This window comes from Sminthopsis crassicaudata, chromosome 3 (assembly GCF_048593235.1).
Source record: "Sminthopsis crassicaudata isolate SCR6 chromosome 3, ASM4859323v1, whole genome shotgun sequence".
In the NCBI taxonomy this organism is placed as follows: domain Eukaryota; kingdom Metazoa; phylum Chordata; class Mammalia; order Dasyuromorphia; family Dasyuridae; genus Sminthopsis; species Sminthopsis crassicaudata.
In genome coordinates this window covers 86,506,105-86,524,298 of record NC_133619.1, presented here as the reverse complement: position 1 = coordinate 86,524,298, position 18,194 = coordinate 86,506,105, and the positions used below count along the sequence as shown (strand labels likewise).

Sequence of the window (18,194 nt, the reverse complement as noted above, 5' to 3'; positions counted from 1 at the left end):
ACAGAAGCAGAGAAGATATTATACAATTATTAACAAGAGTCTCTCTTTACAAATGAAAGACTTTGACATTTGCCCAGATCAAAAATTCAATTTTATAGCACCAATAGATAAGAGATTAAATTGCATATAGATAACATCAGACTGGTATTTAAAAGGTTAGCAGTGCTTAGAATTGATTAGCCACTGGTACAAACTTGCATATATGATGTTCTGGTAGGGGAAAGCCCAGAAAATGGAATCACCTTCACTAGCCTTGTTTCAGATATGTGTGTATGTTTATAGGTCTACAAATGTGCATGTCCATGTTTATATTCATCGGTATGCACACATAAATGTTTACTACATGTGTACACATTATTTATACATTTACATACACATATGCAAAACCATTTTGACAGGGAGAGAAGAGACTCTTGTCCCAATAGTTCATAACACATGACACATACACCAGGATATGATTGTGTTTAACAAACATTTGTTGGACAGGAGATGAGAAATTTATTATTGTATGACTAAACGGTCAGTACTGTAGAGATAGGAAGTATGTGTATGTGTTGTGTGTGGATGTGGGCAGGAAGGATTCACAGTACAATATAGAACCACAAATCTCCATCCCACAAAAGGAAAAATAAACAGAGCTTCTTCTCTCTCTCTCTCTCTCTTTTTTTTTTTTTTTTTTTTTAAAGATCTGATGAAGAATATCTTTATGGTAAATAATAAAATGGTAAAAAAAAAAAATGGTAAAAACCAAGCAACAACATCAATAGCATCAAACATGGCCAGTAGCTGTTCAAGGTTGAGAAGCTCCCTCTCTCCCCTCCCCCACCAACAGTCTTCATCTTTGTCAAATACCATGTGTTGAAAATTATTTTTCAGAGGCTTAATAACTATTTTTGTCATCGTGAGAACCACTTTCTAAAAACACTCAAAAACAAAAACTCAAAAAACACTCTAAGAACAAATGCATATATATGCACATACACACACAATTGGTTTTCCTTGTTAATTCTATGCATTTTATTTTATGTATCTAAAAGCCTTATTCTGAAAATGGATTCACAGGTTTCACCAGACCGCCATAGGGAATCTATGACACAAAAAGGTTAAAAACAGTTGTTCTATCTGCCACCAATCTCTGATTCATGTACTGGACAAGTAAATATATTGTGGAAGGTTGTGAATGAAAGCCAGTGACCTACCTCAAGAATGCTAGGTCTGTTAGCAAAACTTATATGACCTTGCCTCAGCCAAAGTCACTGGATAATGAAATCCTTAATTTGTCATAATATCTGTGGTGAAACCCGGCTATAATCTTATTATACTATAACATTTCTCTTATGGAAATAACTGTCCCTTGCCTTGCCATTCCATTGAACATTTCGTTTTTACGGAGCCAATTAACAGGCTTAGGTGAGCTCTGGTTATGTAGAAAGGCAAAGCTAAAGAAAAAGGAATATGAAAGGTGAAATAGCACAAGAATTTCCATTTTTTAAAAACTTAAACAAACGTGTGGTCAGATGAAATCAGAAAAAGCTAGGCTACATATAACCAAAGAGGAGGTTTGGGAAATAATGAAAGAGCCGAGTCAGACCCCAAAAGGTTCAGAGACAGTTTAAGCAGTTTGGCTAATACAGGAGATAGAGAATGTAATTCAGTGCAGACACGGTAAATCTTCTATAACGAGCAGGGCTGTAATTCTTTTCATGGTAAGTTGTTGGGAAAATCATAAATTGGTCATGGTTAAAACGTCAGAAGTCTCAGAACCATAGGAAAAAATAATGAATTGTTGAGGATATGGTTTACTCCGGAAGATACAAAACATTCCGGGAACAGAGGAGAGGTTGGGAGGATTAAAGTAATTTCCAAGCTATTAATATTTCAATTAGGAGGATGGAAAATTTTGGAGTGAAAAAAAGAAAATCTCCATTTAATAATTCAAAAAAGGAAATATCTGGTGAGATTAAAGTATCTAGATAACAAGTGATAAGAAGGGACCCCCAACCAGAAACAATTTCATCTGTAGATACTACACTTGGGGGAAAAAAGAAATAGATTTACCTGAACTCTGATAGTACACACACACACACACACACACACACACACACACACACACACACACACACCTCTATAGGTCATTCTTACAGATGAGATAAGTGGTAATTTTTTTTTTGTACTGCCACAAAGGATATGCAGGGCTAAGAAGAATAAACTAATTTTCTTTTTTGTCCCATCCTTTTTTTTTTTTTCCTTCCCTATTTTCTTTCTTCATAACCTCTCTCCTTTTTTTTTCCTCATATAATTTTTGTTCTCTGAACATTATTTCACAGCATCAAGTTAAAAAGGGAAATGACTATTTTACAGATATCCCAAGTTACTAGAGCATTCTTTCCAAGGGCTTTCCTTTCCTAAAAAGGAAGGAAAGAAAGGAAGAAAATGGAAGGAAGGAGAGAAGGAAAGGAGAAAGAAAGAATAATGTTTCTTGAGTTTTATATCTCCCTTTTCTAAGATCACCCAAGTTGCATTCCCAGCTCAAAGTAAAGAGGGCTAACGGTTGACAATTTGATAATTGCTCACAAGGAGCTGACCTTCTATCAGTACACAACACCGGCCCTGGATGTGTACCTTCTTGTCATGATTGTCCCCACACAATATGACAAGAACTAGACAAAGACCTCTAGCAACTTGAGTAGTTCTGCTAGGGATGATTTCAGGATTAGCATGGTATAGGATGAGAAGGCTTGGATAGACAACAAAATGTGTCAGTGGATGGAGGCTCTTTCAGATGTATTTAAATAGCAAAAAACTTTGTATGCATTGGTTCTGTGATGATGGACAAAAACCTTGAGAATGAGAATTATATCTTATACTTGCCCCTTGAAGCTCCCAAATGACAATATTGAACATAACAAGTATTCGGTGAATACTGGATGAATTGAATTAAGACTTTTTTGTTTCTTTTTTAAGCCAAGCCCGTATTAAGAAATAAAGGGGACTTTCTTTACCAATGTAATGGGTGCCTTCTCCAAACCTTCTGTCTAGGACATAAAATAATTTCCCCATTATCACACAAGCAGTATTTGCAACAGCCAGGAATCAAACTCATGTCTCCCCTTCTCAGCGATCAGCTTAACTTCCACTTACAGAATGGGAAATGTCTAAAGCATCTTTGCTCCAATATTCTTTACTACAATTAGCTTCAAACAGTGAGTCCTAATGACAGACCACTGCAGAGCCACAGAGGAGGACAGCGAGGATGAAAGGTGGCCACCACCACGGGAAGGTGAGAGGATGACAGCTGAAGGATTCTTCTCTGAGAAACGACCTTGACTGGGGCAGACCAGGCAGTAAGGGGACACATGCGCTCACATATGATACAGCCATAAACCCAAGCCAGTGTCAGAGCTGTGGGGCTCTGTAGACAAGATCTACAATTGGGAAGTAGCATCTCCCATCCACATCTCCTAAAATGCCAGTGCTGAACCTAGAGACAATAAAGGCCAGAGTTGGGCTTCTGCATCCATGCTCATGGAGGAAGACTCACCTGACACAAGCTGCTGCCCTGCCAGGCCCACTGGTACCATCCCCAAGTTATTCATGGCGGTCGCCCAGGCTGTTGGATCAGTGACAGACATGTTCAGTTGTGTCGTGTCTATTGCTATACTTCCCAAACCATCAGCAGCTGTGGGGGGGGGGGGGGGAACAATAACAACAAACAAATTATAAGTTGGAGTCAACAGGCAAGAATGTTTGTTTTAAAGGAAATTATGTTTCCAGAGATGTGAGGCTTCATTTACCACATCCCCATATCACCAAAAAATAAAGCACAATAATCTACAGCAATACTTTCCCCAGACATAAACATAAAGAGTTTCTGAATGCGTTCCGAGAAGGAACTTAATGACATGTAGTTTATATTACACAACGAGCTATTACTGAGGCACCCCTAGAAAAGAGGAGAAAAGTACTTCCTTCTCCTGGTAAAACAACATTAGTTAAGTTACAGAAAAGCAGGCACGTTGGAGGAAAAAAATTGCATGTTTGAAAGTCAGAAATATCTGTTTTCTTTCCATCTTTTTACTGCCCTTTATGTGACTTATTGTCTTCATTTGTAAAATGGGCACACCACTATCAGTACTCCATAGCTTCAGTGTTGTTAGGAGAACCAATAAGATAAAGCACAAGAATTATGATAAACAAAGCAGAGATTTTTCTCTCTGTCTCTCTCTTTTTTTTTTTTTCCTGAAGAAGTCAACTCAATTACCAGACTAGAAATAAAGATATTGGTATGCGTGTAATTTTGGAATAGGTGTTTCTCAGGGACTAAAAGTTTTACAAATAGTTATCAAGATTAAAATTCTGTTCAGAATATTTCATTTCATATTTCATTTCCAATGCCATATATATGTATGTAGGCATATACACATACACACACACATATTTTAAAATTAAGTCTTCCTCTCCTTTGGACTTCTCATTTCACAACTTTAAAAAAACTCAAGTTATCTATAGTTAAAGCAATGGTCTCCAAACTCAATTTGCATTCTTATTAGAGTCAAGGAGGGAAGTAGTTTTTCTAGTGGTACTTGAATCCACTGCTATGGATGCCCAGTTTGGGTTAGATTATAACCCAAGACCAGGGTGGGTGATGGATGTACAACAATGAGTGAAGGTCAAATAGGGGAGTGTTGGACTACAAATGGTGTGGTTGGGCTGGAGACAAGTCAGTGGATTAAGCATGGCAGGGGGAAATTGAACTCATTCAATTCTACTCATCTTTCACCCTGCCAACTGTTGGAGCCCATGCGCTTGGGGCCCTACACAACTCTCTTCGCTCTCCGGGGATCCAACTTCTACTTTGAAGTTTCATTGGAGCACACATTACACACACACACACACACACACACACACACACACACACACACACACACACACACACAATTTGGTTTAGCCCCAAGTCTAGCCTTTATGAGACTCACTACCTGATTTTTTTAAGATCCCAGAGAACATGGGTCATTGCTTATTTTCACAGCTATGCAAAGATTCCCAAGGAAAGCCCTATGATGATATTGCTAAGGTTCTTGAAAATCACTGGTATTCAAAGTCTAGTCTTTACAAGGCTCACCAGCTAATTTCCTTTAGGACCCAGAGAACATGGGTCATTGCTTATTTTCATTATGCAAATATTCCCAAAGAAAGCCCTTATGACAGTATTGCTAGGGTTCTTGGAAATGATTAGTAGTTACCTGCAGCCATCATTTGTGTGAGTTCTTTGGGCCTCTCTTTGACACTTTCAAGTCCACGATCATCGACTATTGCATTATATACACTTGGAAGTGTAGGAGCCCTTTGGTTAGTTGGTACAGGGTCCACAAGGAGATCATCAGGCTCTATAAAGAGGGGATGAAAAGACTGGTAAGAAACTAAATCCATTATCCTCAGGGGAATAACCACTACTTTTTCAAAATAAAAGCCACACAAAAAGCCCACTTCTAGGCAAGACACCACTTGCAGGAGTCCAGTTAAGTGTCCCTAACCAGGGGCTATGCCATTTGTGTCCTGTGCTAGATTGATGATGAGTACCATTTGTCAAGTATCCTGCCTTCAGCTCACAAGTCTTCACAAATGGGATCTTAGATGCAGCTCCTCTGCAAATTTATCTATGTACACACACATCAATGAAGTGGGATGACCAAGAATTTGGCTTTTATGTTAAGAACTAAATCACCCTGTAAGTTTAGAGGACAGTTGGCTATTAAATATTTGTAAAGATAAAAAGGGCTAGAAAAGTGTTTTTAAAAAGAAAGAAACCACTCTAAAGCATCATGGAGTACAGAAGAGGAAAATGGATTTGTAGTCAAGAAGACTCAGCACCTTATTGCACCTCTGAAACTTATTAGCTGAATGAATAAGTCACTTCTACTTTCCAAGTCTCATTTTCTCTATATGTGAAATTAAGATAATAATCTCTATCGGGCCCATTGCACAAGGCTGCTATGAGCCTCAAATGAAATAATCTACATAAAACAATTTTTATAGACTTTAAAGTGGAAACTGGAAAATGAATGAAATGCAATAATAAACGATGCCAGATCCTGAATAAAAGATGATAATTTTCCTTCCTCAAAAGTCTTGGGTCTATCTGGGATATATAGAGATATGTTTGTTTTTCCAATATCTGCTGGAATATCCTTGTAACCTAGACATAATTTGACTTAGCCTGGATGTTCTTTGAATCTGAAATATATGTTGATTTACTTTAATGGTTCAAACTAGAAGAAAAATCATGTCATTTTAAAAGGGGTGAAACATATGGCATATTAAATAGCTTCAAGCCAACAAATGAGAGGAAATATTTCTTTTCTCCCACTCACTGATGTCAGGAACTTTTTTTCCTCTAAAAGCATATATGCCACTAATTAATATCAATGCATTCCTGAGAATTAGACACTATATACTCTGTCTAAAGAACTAAGTGGCCTTGTATGGTTCTTTACAGAGTAATATAATAGTTTATCATAAGACTATCCAGTGGTTGGGTAGCAGGAGTTAATTGTAGAGAAACAGAAACATAAGATTTACCTGTTTGAATAGAAGTTCTAAACTATGATTTGTGGACACAAAAAACCCCCAAACCATTCCCACTGTCTTTATGAAATTGCAAGTAATATTGTCTCTCCTAGTAGGAAATGCAAGACATTTAGGGTTTCCTCAAACATACTTCAATGTAGGTAAATTGTCCGTATCCATCCAACATTTCATTTTGGTAGCAGATTGTACTTAGTATACGTATTTTACACCAGGCAATTAAACTCTGTTACCCATATGACTCTGGGACTCACTTACATATTGTGCATCAATTAACACAATCAGTGACTGCCATCAGACAAAGAGACTCCTAACACATAAAACAAGTTTAACTACTGAGGAAATGATGTACCTAAAATACTCTTTAGCTATTCACAATGCCACGAAAATCTGAAAATTCTGTCCCAATAAAGCCTCCTCAGTTTTCTACTGCTTAAATCTTTGTAGAATGTGCACAGCCAAACAGACTGAAATTTGTTCATTCAAACTGCCCAAATATCCCTGATGTAGGAGCCCTTTCATTTGATCATTTCAAGGTGACTATCTTACTTATTTTTCTAAACAGGAGTAAGTTGGATAGCTTCCCGGTTCAAGAAGCTAGCTATATTTGCACCCAAGTGTGCATATATCACCTTTTCTATTTATCTAACAAGTTTTCAATTGTGAAGTCTCAAAAGGTTTCACAACCTTGGAGATGAGAACTTACCTGATTATTTCTGTAGTGCTTAGGACTAAAGTCCAAGCCAATTACAATCTTGTCTTACACCTGCCATTTTCAGAAAGTGCTGTTGAACAGCATTAGCTTTCCACTGTGCAAAGTGTTTGCTAATGGTCGACATTTTCATGATTGGAAGAATACAAAGGGAATTGGGCCTGGAGTCTCCAAGACAAGGGAATCACTTGAAATGTAAAATATCCTGGTACCACTTGATTTTCTGCCTATTGGTGTGTGTGTCTGGGCTAATCCAGCTCTTCTCTTTGCCCATCATAAGGTCCTTCTACAGCTTCACTGAAAGGACTACTAAACAATATAAAGTTCTCAGCATTTAATCCTGGACACAATCCCAAAGATCTCTGTAATCTGGGTCATTTACTTGTAAATGAGTGTTTGAGATGGGATTAGAACTCAGAACATTTTGACAATCAAGCCTGCACTATATAAAATTGTGTTTTATTAATAATCAGTTCTAATGTTTATTATTTTGACTTTGAGACCAGCACTATAAAATACTCTTTTATTAATCATTAGTAGTAATATTTATTAATCATTAGTAGAATATTTATTAATAACAACTAAGACTCATAAAGGCCTCAGTTTTCTAATTTCTTTACTTAAAAATGAGACTAATATTCCTAGGGATATTTCCTTATATTACTGAGATGTGGGGAGGTTAAATTAAAGTTTATATAGGATTCTGAATATAGTCAATGCTAATTATTATTACTATTTCATTTGGGAGTGCAACTTTTCTATTAAGATATACCGGGATCCCTCTGTAGTTGTAGGTGATTATGTAATTAATTCTAAAATAGTAAGGACAACATGTTTCCACAACTAACTCCATACATAACTACCTAGCAAGCTGATGCCTTGGACTCTAACAAAATGTTAAGTGACTTTTCCTTGTCTCTTTACAAACTCATTTAAAAAACAAAACTCTGCCTTTGACTCTCTTTGGTTACCTAACTTCTGAATCTCCAAAGCTTTTAAAAAATTCTTCATCATTTAAGAAATATCATAAATGACAGCATCCTTCAGTGGAAATACCCTATTCTCCTCCCTCATTCTCTCCAATCCTCCATCATATTAGAAGACTTGAATTGAGTTTCAACTATGCTCCTCATTAGTGACATTACTTTGGAAAACTCATTTCTCCTAATTCAAATTTTTTCTTCATTAATATATGAATGGTTCTACAAGATTGTTGGGCAAAAATAATAAAACTTGTAAACTAAAAGTAATGGATATATGAGCTATTACTACTATCATCATTATTATCATAGATATAGAATCAAAATATCATAATTTACTTGATACCAGAAACTGCTCTCTATTGGTATGGTGAACAAGCAAGCACAATTTTGCAGCTGTTAGCAGCTGTTATTTAAACCTGTAGCCACAAGTTATGTAGCCCTTAGATTTTCTACCATCCACCCCAAGCCTTTGTTCCTCTGGTATATTCCCAGTCCCATTTGTGATATATCAGTAACCCATAGGTTCGTTGTTGTTCAGTCACAGCCAAAAAGGTACTACGTGGTTTGCCATTCCCTTCTTGGGCTAAATGAGAAATCAAGGTGAAGTGACTTGGTTCACATAGCTATAAGTGCCCGAGGTCAGACTGAAGTCTGCTCCAGGTTAGCTGCTCCACTAACAAACTCATTTACCTATTTATAAAAGTTAAATCTCAAATCAAAATACTGCTTTAAAGAAAATCAATTGCAGGTGTTGAATAATGCCTAGTTAATTTATATGATGATTTCCTAGTGTTTTATTTTAGCTCCAGCCCAGATCTCCACAGAAGTCTGATTCTGAGATTTCATGATAGGGTGAAAATGATCATGGGTTTTCAGGGGCTACCATAAGCTATGGCAGGTCTACCAAACTAGGAAAGCTTGGAATAAGATAGAAGGAACAGCCTATTCTGTCAACCAAGATACAATACACTTAAATAACAAGAGATTCATAATAATCAAGTTGTCTACTAGTTATTAATTAACTATCCATGGTGATTCACGAGACAAGAGTTACCAGATAGCACTCCATTCTGGGCACTCCTTTTTGGTGTGAAAATGGTAGAATTATAGAAAAAAAATGACCAAGAATGTTAAGAATTAATTTTTTTTAACAAATTACTTTTATTTGTTTTGTTGTATACTCTTCTATTTTTATTTTGTTGTTGTGTACTCTTAATGTAATAATTTTGTTTTGCCAATGATGACACAGTTTTGGGAGAAAATTAATCATTTCTATATTGACATTTAGTCACTTGTTCAGTTGCATCTGACTCTTCATGACCTCAAGAACTATTGGTACACCAAAAGGGTCCATAGGATTTTCTTGGCAAAGACACTAGAGTAACTTGTTATTTCCTTCTCTGACATATTGTGGCTAACAGAGCTTAAGTGTCTTTTCCAGGAACATGTAGCTAATTAGTATCTCAGATCTTATTTGAACTTGTCTTCCTGATTCTAGGCCCATACTTTATTCACTAACCCACCTAGATGCTTCCATATTCACACAGTAGAATATTAAAACCAGAAGCCATAAAGAGAAGCCATAGACACACAATATCCAGATTGATTTTTTTTGTGGTTTTATGGAACATGATAAATGTAGTTCTGTTTTCTTTTATCATCATTCATGTGACATATATAGTTTTCTCACTTTCTAGTATTACATGGTGATTTAAAGTTTGCAAAGTACCATATCTATAGATATTTGGACTTTACCATAATCTTAAGAGGCAGTTATTAAAGGTATTATCTCAATTTTACAGATGAGGAAACTGAGTTTTACTCAAGCAGTTAAAGTGATTTACTCATAGTCACACAATTAGTAAGCACCAGAAGCAAGATCTGAAACTAGGGTTTCCTGACTATAAATAGAGAAATCTATTTCCTATGTCAAACTGTCTCCTATAATCAAGATTCGCACAAGCAAAACAGAACAAAATCAAACCTACCATGAAGAAAATTACAATTTATGTACCAACATCTGTTGTGGAGAAATAAGGTGTAGAAAAAATTATATTAAGTTGTTGATAAGCTACTCCAAAACAAGCCAGAACATCGCTTGCTAGATGGTGACTTCTTTGTGAAGAAAGGCAGAAGAGGAGAATGAAAAATGTTAAAAAAAACAAAAACAAAAACATATAGACTTGAATTAATACATCAAAAAGTTGAGAGTCTTGCTTATTGCTCAGAAGCCATATGTGACCATGAAGACTAAATTAAAAAAAAAAAAAAAATCAACATTCGGGGGCTAGATATAGTTAAGCATCCAATATCACCTGGAAAAAACTGGAAATGAATGTACTTTAACAGACAAGAATTGACTATGTGTGGTCAAATCACTAATTAGTTGAAGCAAAAGTCAAAATCAATAAAGAATTGTAACAAAGGGTAACTAACGGGTGAGAAGCCTCAATAGCTCCATCCTGACCTATTATAAGAAGTCACTGGCTCTCAAAAATGGCATCAGGGGAAAAGTATATGGTGATTATGTACAACCAAAACAACCACTTTTCAGTCAGCCAACAAGCATTTCTAGAACATTTACTATGTGCTAGGCCCTTGAGGAAATGCTGGTGATCAAGTAAAGGCAATCTCTTCCCTTAAGGGCCTTACATTCTAATGGGGGGAGACTATAAGCAAATAGTGATTAGACAGGGTAAATGGGAGGCAGTCTCGTAGGAAAGACACTAAGGAGATTTGTCTGAGTCTTCATGGAAGCCAGAGAAGGTAGAAGATGGAGGGAATAAGGGACAGACTCCAGACAGGAGAAACAGGAGAAACATAAAAGGAGAGTGTCTGTTGTTTGCGAGGAACAGCAAGACATCTAATGGAGTCTCAGAGTGAACACTAACTTTGTGATCAAAGGAGATTCAGGTCTGAATCTTGGCTCTGCCATTTTAATGCCCAAGTGACTTTAGGCACTTAAGACAAAGTCAGGAAATGAACAAGTATATAGAGAGAAAATTGTATGAAAGCTGGTCTTTGATTTTTTTTTTTTTTTAAATAAAGGCACTGGGGATTGATTTTTCAAGATATTCCAGAGAAGGAAAAGATTCCAAGAGGAATACATATGATTTGTCAAACAGAAAGGGCAGGAGAAGAGGAATGAGTCACACCTCATCTCTCTAAAATCTTTATGAAAATGTTCTGTATACATGCATATCAAGAATACTTTTGATGAAAACAGGAAAAGAAAAGAGGAAGTTATTTGAAAATGATGGTCTTAATGGATCATCATCTCCACAGTCATAGCATTATGGAATCAGAAAATTTCATAGTTGGAAGACCAAGCGAGCCACGTGCCTTAAAACACATCTCAACCAGAATCTTTGTGACTCAATCCATCAAGCAGCAAGCATTTATTAAGGACTTATTATGTGCCTGGAACTATGCGAGGCTACAAATAGAAAAGGGAGAGCTCCGAAAAAGAAGCTCCACTATATTCTTTTTTTTTTTTTTTCTGTCCAAGTGACCTTCCTCCCTCCATGTGTCCGTATTCTGACAACATCATTTCCATTTCTTTCTCTATTAATTTTTCACCCCAAATATTCTCCACAATGCTATCCAATGAGTTTAAGATTTTTTCACATTAGAATAACTTCTTGACAATCAATGCCTTTCTGTCCCACCTATCATCACTTCTTTTGAATAAAATACAATATTCCAGTGTCAAAGTTCAGTCATAGGTCTCATCCCACAAGTCTCATCCCAGGTCACAAAAGTACAAAGTCACATATAATTGCTTTTTTGTATTAGCTTCTAAAGCTAATTTGTTCAAACCTATATAGAGATAGGTTTTATTATTGATTCCTTTCTTAGATTTGTTCTCCTGTGAATTTCTGTTCATTTCTATATTTTGTGTTTTCTCTTTACACTAGTTTTTTTCTGTCCTTTCTAGTCTTAACACCTTTGGATAGGATTTGCAGAACTCCAGGCACATAGTAGCCTTCCCCCCACCCCACAGACATAATCAATATGGCTAGAAGCCTATTATTTTTGTATTTCAAACCTGAGCACAGAAATCCAAAACCTCATTTTTAGACATTGTTTTCTTTAAACATCTCTTTCATCTCTCAAATCTGCCTATTCCTTCCAAGGACCTTATAACACTGTTAAAAATACCACCCATCTTCCAGGGATCTTCAGTTTCTTGACCAAGACTAATCATCTAGAGCAATGTTTCCCAAGATCCTTGTGGCGTTTTCCTTTGTGACTACAGGATAATCCAGGAGTGGGCAATGGTTTTATGGTCTGGTAAGTCTTAGGAGGTTACTTTTTGTCGCAGTCTTGAAAACATGAACTAGAAAAGCAGCAAATGTCTCTAGTTCAAGGAACACTGAGAGCTTCTTCAGTACCCCACCAGCAGGCAGTCACCAATCCCCACTACTAATCTGGATCTTTCCTGATATCTTCCTAACAGTACAACTGTGAATCTGTTTCTTGGAGACCAAGCATTTCTTTTAGAATATACAACCTCTCTCTTCAAAGGGGACTCATATTTGTTTCTCAGCTCTCAGTTTTCAGCAATCCCTTTTCCTCCCCTTTCTCCTCTAAGTGAATTTCTTCTTCCCTTCAACCCGCTGAGAGGTCAGGATTTGTGAGATGCTTCATTCAATCCATTTTCTTTTTCATTCTCCCATTGAAACCATTCTTCAGTTTTATGAAAGGACCACTTAGTTCTCCCAGATAATCTAGAGAGTACAGAGGCACTTCTCAAGGCCCTTTACTATTTCTTCTGGGAGGATGTCCAACCTGAAGTTTGGGCATAAATGATAGTAACATGGCTGTGGAAATAACATATATCACATACTCTTTGCAGGTCACTACAAAATCTGCCCTGTTCTCCATACTTGCTGTAAAACTCTTAATCCTTCTCATCCTGCTAGTAGCTCCCCTGGAGAAATGTCAGTTGATTAGAAGGTACAGACAAGATGAGATCTGGCTATATTTGTGGGTTTAGATTTTTTAAAAGCATTGCTATATTGGAGGAAAACACAGCCTTAAAGGCTCTTTCAAACAAGCTATCTGCTATGCAAAAGGCAAAAACATTCAAGGTTTCAAGAATCTCTGTAAGGAAATATCATTTTGCTAATTGTTTCAAGCCCAATGAGATTGAAGATTATTCAAAAAAGATTAAGTTAACAAGAAAAACTCAATGGATAAAGAATGCTTATAACCACAGATTTTGAGACATAGTTAGAACGGCAGCTTAATGAATTTGTCCATTGGGGCTTATACCTTGGACAGATGTTGTAGCTGGACAAATGAGCTAGGTCCACAAGGGAATAGCAAGAGGAGAGCAGCTGAATTGCCTTTGAGGAGTTGCAAAGTATTTTTAATGAAACCAGGCTGCTGACTGCCATAAAAACCCATCTTTTAAATCAAATATTCTTCCTGTGACACTATAAGATATGTGAAACACATTATTAATTGTGATCCACACAATAGAAATACGATGGAAGATATTTTTGAGGACATGTGTGACTGGAAAAGAGAGTTGACCAATCATCATCATGAGAGAGAATAATATGGCAGTTTTTAAAAATATTAAAAGACTTAAAAGAAGGCCCCCGGTACTTGGGTGAATCCTCTAAGGAACATTTATAGAATGATATATCTAGAACTATAGGGGATGAGAATATTTGATATATTGTGATCTTCATTGATGAGAGAACTATCTCCATAAAGTATAATTATAAACAAATCACATATGTAAAAGCTTAGAAATAAGAAAATGCAGTTCTGCCAAAGGCCAAATTATTTCTTTTATAATACTTTCCTTTACAAGATGCAGTCTAGGACAGAAGTTAGCATTCAATGTCAAGGGTATTTATATTTAATTTTGAACTGGATTAGACCAGTCCTGCAAATAGCTCTTGAAACTCATCCATCCAGGATCCAACAATTACATTTGACCTGTACAATCTACATTGGCCTTTCTCATATTTACAATCCAAACTCCTCCTAATCTTTGCAACTGTTCCCTAGAACCCAACTTTGCCACTATGGGTCATACCTACAGTTGTACCACCAGTATAAGATTTCCACTAAAACCAAACAAAAAAGTAAATTAAAAGGAGAGGTAGGGCATATTCAATTTATTTTCAGGCCTCCTGCCTGATTTTCTTTGGCCCATTGCCTGATGTCCTCTGAGCCCAAGGCACATGCTCACTTTCATGGATGAATAACTTTAGTGAGTGAAGCAGGTTACTCATCCCTCATAAAGGATCCAGGCCAAATGGGGCTTCAATTGCTTCCCTCCAATATGACATCAGGTTTGATATATAAACATGTTTTTTTGTTCAACACTCAGGAATTCTTTTATGTTTTTCAGAAGCTATTCATTTCCACCTACAAATGGTGCATATTTACAGTCAAAACAATCCTAGATTCATTCAGTTTCACTCTTCATTCTAGTCCCTAAGAAAATGCTTTGGTTTAGTCTGTAAAGCAAAAAGAACATTGTCTTAAAGAAATATTTTTCATTACAGAAATGAGTCTTCTATAGGCTCTATGAAAGGCATAGTGCTAAAACTACCCTAAAAATTATCTGATTCTTTTAAAAAAGGGAAACAAAGTAGTAGAAAAAAGTGCTGTATCACTGTTACAGGTACAGTCCAGAAGAACCATGGTATATTCAAATAACAAATATAATTTGTGATTGAAAAGCTGGACAAAACATGGAAGATTATTTGTCCTGGCATAAATGAACACTTTTACCAAATTAGATATAAAAGACATAATTTAAACGATTCCCTGGACCAGCATTTACTCTAATGACTAAGATTTATGTATCACTTTCAAAGCATTTGGTGTACATTATTTTATCTGAGCCTCACAAAAAACCCTCAATAAGTACTACAGGACTTATCTGTATTTTAGATGTTACAAAACTGATGTGCAGAGATAATAAATGGATTGTTAGAATGGAGAGTAGAAGATTCAAATATCTGAAGAGTTATCATGTGGGAAAATGAGATGAGATTTGTTCTGTTTGGACTAAGAAGACAGAGCTAAGAGCAATAAGTGGGAGTCACACAGGAACAAATTGAGTCTATGCCAGGAATGATTTCTTAATTTTTTTTAATGTAGCCGATTTTAGTTATGTCCAATACTTCATGAATGGAAGGCCTAGAACTCCCTCCATCATATCCCCTAGTTGCCCTTTTAATACTTAGAATTACCTATTAAATTGTACATGACATCAAGTTTGTTGGAGTCAGAAAGACTATCTTCCTGAGTCTTAAAATGGTCTCGGACACTTAGTAATTGTGTGAGCCTGGGCAAGTCACTTAAACCAGTTTATCTCAGTTTCCTCATCTGTAAAATGAGTGGAAAAAGGGATGATAAACCATTCCAGTGTCTTTGCAAAAAAAAAAAAAAAAAAAAAAAAAAAAAAAAAAAACCAACAACAACAACAACAACAACAACAACAAACAAACTTTAAAAGGGGTCATAAAGATTACAATATGACTGAAAAATCACTAACCAATAACAATTAAACTGTGTATATCCTTTGACCTGGAGATCATACTTCTATATCTATATCCAAAGAAACTGAAAAGAGGAAAGACTCAGACGCACAAAAATTTTCATAGCAGCTTCTTTGTGGCAGAAAAAAAAAAAAAGAAAAGAAACTGAAGTGATGCTCATTCATTGGAAAATGGCTCAAAAATTTATGAATGTAGTGGAATACTATTGCTCTATAACAACTTATGAAAGGAATGGTTCCAGGAATGGTTCTAAAGGAAGATCTGTGTAAATTGAACAAAATGAAATGAGCTGAACCAAAAGGACAACATTATTGTAAATAACTTGGAAACTCTTAAGTTTCCACAATTCCAAAGGACACATGATGATGAAACATGTATCCCATCTCCAGGTAGGAGAATGATGAACTCAGAGTACAGATCAAAACCTATTTTCTCCCCTTCCTATTACCCTCCATTTTCCTTCTTTCCCTTCTTTTTTTCCTTCCTCCCTCCATTCCTTCCTTCTTTCCTCTTTCTTGCTGCTTCTCTTTTTTCTATCTTTACTCCCTTCCTTCCTCGCTCCCTCTCTCCCTTCCTTCCTGGACATGGTTAACATAGGAACTGTCTGAGAAGATCAAAGGGAAAAAAAAAACATTTGAAAGAGAAAATAAAAAAGGTGGAAATAGTATGTTTCCATCTGCATTTAATCTCAATAGTTCTCTCTCTGGATGAAGATGGCATTTTCCATTCCAAGTATACTGGAATAGTCTTGGATCACTATAACCCTGAGAAGAGCTAAGGCTATCATAGTTGATCATCACATAATATTGCTGCTATGTTCTCCTGCTCGTTTAATTCAGCATCAGTTAGTTCATGTAACTCTTTCCAGGATTTTCTGAAATTAGCCTGCTCATCTTTTCTAATAGAACAATAATATATTGTTATATTTATATAGTATAACTTATCCAGTCATTCCCCAATTTATGGGCATCCACTTAGTTTCCAGTTCCTTGCCATGACAAAAAGGGTTACTATAAACATTTCTGCACAGGTGACTCCTTTCCCCTCTTTTATGATGTCCTGAGATACAGACTCAGTAATGACGCTGCTGACTCAAAGGTTGGTTAGTTACAGTTTGATAGCCCTTTGGGAATAGTTCCAAATTACTATCCAGAATGGCTGGATCAATTCACAACTCCACCAACAGCACAGTACTGTTTTTTTTCCATATCACCTCCAACACTTATTACCTTTTCCTGTCATCTTGGTTATTCTGATAGAGTAGTACCTCAGAATTGTTTTAATTTATATTTTCCTAATCAATAATGATTATGAGCAATTTTTTTCATATGACTATAGATGACTAATTTCTTCATCTGAAAATTGTTTATATACTTTGACCATTTATCACTTGGGAAAATGACTTGTATTCTATTAAATTTGACTCTATTCTCTATATATTTTGCAACTCATTACTTGGGAAGGAAATAGGTTCCTTCTCAGTGGAGAATATTCAGAAGAGGATGAATGTTCACCTAGAGGGCATGATAGAATAAAGATTCTTTTTTTTTTTCAACTATGCTATATATTAAAATATCAATGAAAAATCTCTTAAACTTAAAAATTTTATAATTCTGTATTTTCTCTATGATGAAGCAATTAGTATGCACTGAAATTTGAAACCAGTTCTCACTAAAATTCTAGGTCTAAGTCTTTCCACTACACAAGCCACTTTTAACAAAATAGAGAAAATCTGAAACTTGAGATGGGGACAGAAATGGGGAAGAGAAGCAGTTTATAATTTTGCACTGAAAATTTTTTAAGTAAGATTTTGAGGCAGCTAGGTAGTACAGTGGATAGAGCACAGAATTTGGAATCAAGAAGACCTGAATTCAAATTCTTGATCAGATTACTAGCTGTGTAACCCAGAGCAAGTCTCTTAAGCTCTCTCACTTTTCTCATCTGTAAAATGTGTACAATAATGCCCATCTCTATATCACGCAAGGTTGTTATGATGACCAAATGAAATTTGATTTATAAATCTTAAAAGTTTTATACAAGTGTTAGCTATCAATAGTAGCTTTGTTGTTTAGTTGTATCCAATTCCCCATGAACCCATTTGGGGTTTTCTTGGCAAGGATACTGAAGAGTATTTTGCCATTTCCTCCTCCAGCTCATTTTACAGATTAAGAAAGTGAGGCAAACAGAGTAAAGTAGCTTGCACTACTAAGTGCTACTAAGTGTCTGAGGCCAGATTTCAGTGGAAGTTTTCCTGAATCCAAGCCTGGTGCTTTAACCACTACACTTTACTGCTCCTTAGTAGTAGTAATAATAACTGTTTACTTTGCTTTGAACTTAGTAAATGTGGGAATAGTTTAGAAGAAATCAATCAAGATGATGACA

The 18,194-nt window shown here is 36.0% G+C and overlaps 1 protein-coding gene across 3 annotated transcripts in view; it reads right to left on the bottom strand.

The window, feature by feature from the left end:
* The window catches only part of ENOX1 (ecto-NOX disulfide-thiol exchanger 1), a 366,224-nt gene that overhangs the window by 255,807 nt on the left and 92,223 nt on the right, over nucleotides 1–18,194 (bottom strand). For all 3 annotated transcript variants that reach the window (XM_074299169.1, XM_074299168.1, XM_074299167.1), the window contains 2 exons: nucleotides 5,244–5,387; nucleotides 3,542–3,679 (listed from right to left, as the gene is read on the bottom strand). In XM_074299169.1, the coding sequence (XP_074155270.1) occupies nucleotides 3,542–3,679; nucleotides 5,244–5,256 (151 nt within the window). In that variant the 5' untranslated portion in view covers nucleotides 5,257–5,387. The remainder of the gene's footprint in view (nucleotides 1–3,541; nucleotides 3,680–5,243; nucleotides 5,388–18,194) is intronic.